We start from the raw sequence: 7008 nt of genomic DNA on the forward strand, positions 1-7008 counted from the left end.
ATGTCTCATATCACAAGGAATAACAACTTAATATTCATTCTATATTCAAATACTCATAAATATATCTTCCTAAGTCGACATCAAACTTCTTTCACCTCGAATCAACTCAACAAATTCGAATAAGAACATCTCCAGAATTTGAAAGTTTTCAAAAATTTTAATAAAATTATGATATATTAAATAGAAAAAAATTAAATTATGTAGGAACAAATGAATTATAATATCAAGTTAAAATTATACACCTCACTCATGTAAGATATAATTGTTAGCAATTACAGTTAGCAATTATATCCTACAATCAAGATAATTTTAATTTTTTTTTGGGTTAATAATGTATTAATAAATTAATTCATATGATACATTTCTTATTATGAAAACTTTATTATTCTTAAACATCGATGGTCAATATTATCATCTCTCTATTGTTCTTAAACATCCATAGTCAAATATTTCTACAACCATATTGGCCTTAAACCCCCGTAGTCAAATGCTACTTATAAATCAAGATAATCATGTAAAGACTCAACTAGAATTTTTGTAGATTGATGCTTCCATTTAATAAGCAATCGCAGAGAAAACTTTTTCACAAAGATACAAATTCATTTTCCATGTTCCTTAAAAGGTGACACACAAGAAATCAACTTCATCTATCCACACATCACAAAAGAATAAAATAAAATAAAAAATCTAAATCAATACAACTTTCAGATCCACCCCCTTTCCTTTTCCTTTTGACTGTTCTTTGGTTGAATATCTCTAGTTCCTCCTTTTCTACAACCTATTTGCCCCCTTGGTGCCAATCTACCCCTACTTCCAATGGAAACTCTAACTTTCTCCATCCCAACATTTACACCAACCTTCCTCATGTGCTGAAGTGGAGACTTCACTTGGATTTTCTTATGAAGGCTTCTTCTTAGTATGCTACCTATCCTCTTAGCACCACTTCTAACTTCTTTGGGACTCTCACAATGGGTCTGTGCAGGAACACAATTTGTTTCTACTTCCCCAATGACATCTTTCTTGTCAACTTGGTTTGTTAAATTTGGTAACAGTGGTGATTGGAACTGTGTTAAGCTAGGAATACTTGGGAGTGGAATCAGAGAGTTTCTCCTTGAAGCAATGGCTGAAGGAACACGTGGTGCCATCATGCAGATGGAAGAAGCTCTTCCAGGCCTCTTTGGCAGTAGGGTTTTTTCAGCCATGTCAGGATTGTTTTCTTTCTCAGCATGGTCAATGCACTTGATGGAGCTCTCCATTGTAGCAAAGGGCATAAAAGTTTTAATGAGGTTGTTCTCTGTGAGTGGTTTAGCAGAATTAATTTGTTGGTCTTTGCACCATCCACCACTCACTGAATCATTGAAATTCTTAAGACTTCCTAGAGGTCGATTTGCAAGTGCTGATCTCATAAGTGCATTATTTTGCTCTTCTTGATGTTTCATTTGGTGCTGCTCAGCTATCTTTGAGTCTACATGTTGACGTGCCAACTTTCTTTCAATCAGAAGCTGTGATTCCAGTTCCTTGACCTTTCACATGATACAATGATTAGATACTCACAAGTGAAGTAGAAGCCATATAAAGGAAGACTATGTATAAGCATAAATTTTTTAAATGTGCGCTTTGATATGATACCTTCTCTTGCAGATTTTTGTTTCTGATATCTCTTTCCTTCATCTTGTACTCTAATCCATGGATTGTTTCCTCCATCTTCTTGATTTGCATATCCTTCATCTTTATCTCTTGTTTAACTTTATCAGCCTGAAAAAGAAGAGTAAAAGAAAAGACTATCACATTTAAGCAGTGAAATGCTAATACTTTATGATACAACAGCATTCCATCAACCATACAATTTGTTTGTGTCGCAAAAGCTCAACAGTGTCCAAATGCTTTCTTGCGGGGCCCAATTCTATTCCTCTTACTCTACTAGCAAAGTTAAGAGAGCAAATTGTCTCACTTAAATCGTTTTCATTAGGACTGATCTGTACAAACATGAGTGCTTTTGAATCTCCTCCTACAAAAACAAATTTTTTCATCAAAATTTATTATATTTGTTTACATGCGGAGGACAGAAGCTAGGCATGGAGATTCTTTAAGATGTATAGATAAGTACCTAATGAGTCTTGCAACAAGTGTGTAAGCTTAGAGTTCCTGCATCATGAAGATCATTAAAAACTTCAGTACCAACCAATAGAAAAAAAAATTCAAAGCTGCAAGATGGGCCAATATTTGTATTTCCATAACCTGAATGGGATGTGTGAACTTTTCGTTGCAAGAGCTGATATGACATCACCAAGTGCAGACAGAGACCTGTTAATATTCTGTGTCTCCTTCAATCTATCACCATGAACTTCTGTCTTTGCCACTCGTTCACTGCCCGCTAGATCCACCAACCATAGCTTGCTTCTCGTGCATTCCCCATTCAACAAATTCTCTCCCTTAACCATAACACAGTGAATGCTGTATAGAGAAAGAACATCTCACCATTAAGTAGTGTTTCTGTAACACCATAATATTTAAATAAGGATTAGGAATCTAATTAAAAAGAGCTGAAGCTGACCAGTGTGATCGACTGCTATGCTCATTGGAATTGGTTGAGCTTATTGCCCTCGCATTGCTTCCAGTTTGTAGGACTTCCCAGACTTCAGTCATATTGCTAACACGTGCCTCAACCAACCCTGGAATGTGATGTATTCCTTCACTAGCTTGCCTTATTTCAAGTCTACAATTAACCATATTTTGGTGAACTACGCCAAAAACTATTCTGAAAAGCTTACAGAATAATCCAAACTAAGTTTCCCTTAATTTCCTTGTCGATGTTTTTGAAAGTGCTATTAGATTAAAAATAGCAAGAAAATTAGGCAATTGGTTAGTAGTCTACCTTTTTGCAGCTGCACCTTGATGATTTCCTGCAACCAGCAAATCTCTTATTTGCTCATTGTACACTTCTAAGACACTTACAGAAATATCATAACAATAAAACTTTTGTCTCTCCTTGATTATGTCGAACATTTTTTCGAGAGTCCTAAAGTTTACACCTCGAGCCTCTTCACTGCCCTCCATTGTGAAAGTTTTTCCTGTTCCAGTCTGTCCATATGCAAAAATGCATACGTTGAATCCATCTAAAACTGATGTCGCAAACGGTGCTGTGTCTTCAAAAATATCAGCTATAATAAAAGAAAACAATTCAAATGAGTCAAAATGAATCTTCAACAATACTAAAAATTCACGGCTTTAACCAAGAGTTACCTTGTTCAGCTTGGGGATCAAAGACAGCATCGAACTTGAAAGTCTTTTTAGGAGCTCCATTTGACATTACAGTTAGCTCACCATCTTTCGCAGATTCAAAATCTAAGGCCATGGTTGCTCCTGCGGCTATCTCTTCAGCATTGAGAGGCCTACAACGGCAAAAGACCCTTATGTTTCCTGTGAAGAAGATTAGTGAGTGAATCATTCTACATATTATTTTTATCCAACAAACTCTAACAAAACAATATCTGCACAGCTTACCTCTCAACTCCAAAACCTTGTTGTAAAGCTCTTTCCGTTCCTTAACTCCTTCAGCATATTTGGATTTGAGATCTTCAAGGGACTCCAGTTGCTCATTTACTATAACATATATTTAGGAATTAGATCACGCACAAATGAAAAACCGCAAACTGTAGCGTGTACAAGATTGAAAGCCGTATTGCAGCAACATCTACTTACTTTTGGACCTGATAATATGCCCCATTTCTTTCATATCTGCTTGATAGTTTTTGCTTTCCTCAGCTTCTTCTAATAGCTTCATGTGTTCCATTTTCAAAATCTGTAGATTGAAATTGTTTAACGCATTTAAATATATCCTTAACCTTTTCAATTTGTTTGGTCACTCAATTTAGTTAGCATATCATTACCTTCAATTTCCTTGTTAAATCTCTCAGTGACGAAAACCACCTACTTTTCTCTTTCACTTGCCCCTCAATGGCAAATGCTTCATAGCAAAATATTGGTTAATTACATCAACAAAACCTTATGTTTTTAGTTATATAATATATAACTACAGAAAGAGAGAAAGAGATATACCCAAAGATCCTACGTGCATGGACTTGCGCATTAGCTCATTCTGAAGCTCTTTCAAGGAGTTCCAAGCTTCTTGACAATCTCTACTCTTCTGTTGATTCTCCTTCTTGACCTCCCCTAGCTCCCTCCTTGTTTCTGCCAGCTCCTTTCTCTGACACTCAAAGTCTCTTTTCAGCCTTTTAAGTTTCTCTTCTACCCCAAGATCATCGGCATCCTACAAAAACATCATTGTTTAGGGCACATTATCACTCTCATTTCTCTTGCTCAAAACAAAAATCGACCACTATTCACACGGAAGCATACTTCTGAGAACTCCAATTCTGCCTCCTCAGACACTCCATTATCTTCTATCATCTCAGCATCTCCTGAGTTTGTAGCAAAATTTAGTTAAACAACAACAACGAGTTTGAACTATAACCAGCAAAAGCGTAAAATGCCCAACCATGCTCAAATTTCAAAACATTTATTCACAATTAGAGATAAGAAGATTTGAACTTACTTGGAGGGGAATCATGGGGTGCCTCATCCTTGGTTAGAAGGGGTGGAAGAAGTTCAAAGGAGGACTCAGGGCTCAGAAGCTCTTCCTCTTGCTCAAAAGTTTGACAGAAGTTGGAGAATTTAACAGTTGGCATCTTAGGGCCATTGTCAACTTCAACTTGAGACCCCTTGATTCCATACTCTAGAGAAAGCTCAATAGATGACTCCACATTCTTGTAATATTGGTTCTTCAAAAACTCAGGGGAATCACAACAGCTAATTCCAGCAATATCCGGTGAGCCACCACAAATAACCAAATCTGGGGATGCTAGAGAATACCCCAAAATAGATCTTCCTGAAACAATATTAGCCCATCATATACTAACATATTTTAACAATATTAGCCCTTAGACAACCCAAAATTTTAAAATTAAAGAAAAAACAAAACAAAAAGTGAAAAAAGTTTGAATTGTGCTAGAAAATCCCAAGCCCATTACCATCAAACACATCTTTCACAATTGGGTCATCGAACTTCATGGTGTTCCCTTCCAAACCTCCATTTTCCCGAGAAAATCCTGCAGCAGCAATTCTCAACCCTCTTAAAATCAAAAAAATAGGGTTCATCCAAGACCAGTAAAGATTCACCATTCGAAAAAAAATATTTCATAATTTGATCTCAGTTCAGTGCCCTAACCGATACTGGCACTGTCACCACACACGAGCACATCCTCCATAGCCAAACTCCGAGAGCTCAGTGATGTTTGCGAAAGAGCTGTCACGTCAAAAAGAAGACAAAAAGTGACAAGCAAACCAAAAGGGTGAACGAGGAGATCATCAAATTCAAACTTGGGAGTTGGAATCACTTTTTTGGTTGCTTCTACAAGAGAGAGAAAGGAAGAAAGAAAACGAATGAGAAAAGTTGAAGGGTACTACTGTCTTACAATTGGAGCAGCGAGTATAAGAAGAGGATTCTTGTGGCAAAGAAATGTCGGTGAGAAGAAGTGGGTCATGGTCATAGCGACGACATTGATTAGTATCCTCCATTGTTAGAATGATCAAACTGTTTGAACTTTGAATTCAGCAAGAATAATATAATTACAATAAAAATAAGTCGCAGCATAAATTAAAAGAAGGGGGTTATGTAATCGTGATGATAACGATGATTGATGATAAAAAAAAAGTGGAAGTTTTTTTCTGAAATAGAAAATTTTGATTTGGTTAGAAGGAAAATGTGTGTGAAGATGGAACTTACCTTAACGGAAATTCGACCGTTGGGGTTTCAAATTTGAAATGGTGCAAGCGGGACAGAATTTACAGAAATCACGTTTCAAAACGTAGATTTTGGATTCTTGGTGGAGTTTCTGCTTTCTACTTTGGATTCTTTGAAATACAGCAATGTTATTGGAACATGGGAATCGTTAAGTACTTTTTTTTTTTTTTTTTTTTTTACTTTGGCTGGAAAAGTGAGAGACCATGAATTTGGTAAGGTAGTGAAAAGGATTTCATCCTAAAAATTAAAGTCCACTAAGTCAACTTTTTTACTATTGAATATAATAGATTCATTTGAATACTTCAATCAACAAGTAATAAGAATCATATTTACTTAATTTAATTATTAATTTAAGAGGCTATTAAGTTAACAAAAAGTAAAGATAAAGTGTCTTTTTTAAAAAAGATTTAGAAGAGACATAACATTAGTAGTTAACATTTGGACAAAGAAGGAAAAATTTATCGTTCTCTCCAATTTGGTCATTAGTCTCTTTCATCTTTTCTAAAAAAAAAATTACTCTTATATAAAGGGAGCCAACTTGGAGAACAAATCTCTAATTTTGGAGATTTGGTCTCTTCTTCCTTTTCTACAGTTAGGGTGTTTTTTCTCTCCTTCCACCTTTCTCATCCTTCTAACACCAATATTCATTCTTATGCTAGTAATCTTCTTATAATTAAGGCAAATTTATCAAAGGAATTTAATAGAGAAAAATCTAACAATTCATATTTTTATTGTGTTATCAAATAACAAAGTGTAAACTATGATCATAATTAGTCTATAAGACAGTTTTTGTTTACAAGAGATCGTATAAGACATAATTGTTTCGTATGACAAAAGGTATAAAATATTGTGCTCTTTTTTACATTTGATAAGTGTATCTATTTGTCCTAATCAAATATAGTAAAGAACGCAACCCAATAATGCCCAAGCCATTATTAGTTTAAAGTGGCTAAATAATATTAACAAAGATATTTGTCAATGTAGTTATCGTGTATCAACTAAATATATGGTCAAATATCAGTAGTTTGATAGTGTAAGACCTAGAAAAAATAAAGTTATGGAAAGGTGTACTAGACAATAATTATGTTTAATATTATAAGAAATTATATATGTGGCAGAAGTGAAGTGTAACATAGATATGGTTAGAGTTCCTTGTTATGGATGAAACATGATTGACAAACAACGCCTCATATAATAGAAACATT

At 35.0% G+C, this 7008-nt stretch overlaps 1 protein-coding gene across 2 annotated transcripts; it reads right to left on the minus strand.

Moving 5' to 3' along the window:
• Positions 1 to 648: 648 nt before the first annotated feature.
• Positions 649 to 5930, minus strand: LOC106762778 (kinesin-like protein KIN-14Q). 2 transcript variants are annotated; one of them, XM_022781355.1, is made up of 18 exons: positions 5786 to 5930; positions 5475 to 5593; positions 5228 to 5305; positions 5031 to 5108; positions 4556 to 4888; positions 4360 to 4421; positions 4060 to 4270; positions 3891 to 3967; positions 3703 to 3802; positions 3505 to 3603; positions 3244 to 3420; positions 2876 to 3161; positions 2555 to 2716; positions 2239 to 2454; positions 2108 to 2145; positions 1845 to 2008; positions 1630 to 1755; positions 649 to 1523 (listed from the first exon to the last, which is right to left on the minus strand). In XM_022781355.1, the coding sequence occupies exons 2-18, from the start codon at positions 5575 to 5577 to the stop codon at positions 705 to 707; spliced, it is 3129 nt and encodes a 1042-aa protein (XP_022637076.1). In that variant the 5' UTR covers positions 5578 to 5593; positions 5786 to 5930; the 3' UTR covers positions 649 to 704. The 2 variants fall into 2 exon arrangements, with proteins under 2 accessions (XP_022637076.1, XP_014502327.1); XM_014646841.2 differs by having other exon boundaries at positions 5475 to 5602.
• Between the last annotated feature and the right edge of the window lie 1078 nt (positions 5931 to 7008).

The sequence above is a fragment of the Vigna radiata genome, chromosome 5 (assembly GCF_000741045.1).
Source record: "Vigna radiata var. radiata cultivar VC1973A chromosome 5, Vradiata_ver6, whole genome shotgun sequence".
NCBI classification, from domain to species: Eukaryota; Viridiplantae; Streptophyta; class Magnoliopsida; order Fabales; family Fabaceae; genus Vigna; species Vigna radiata.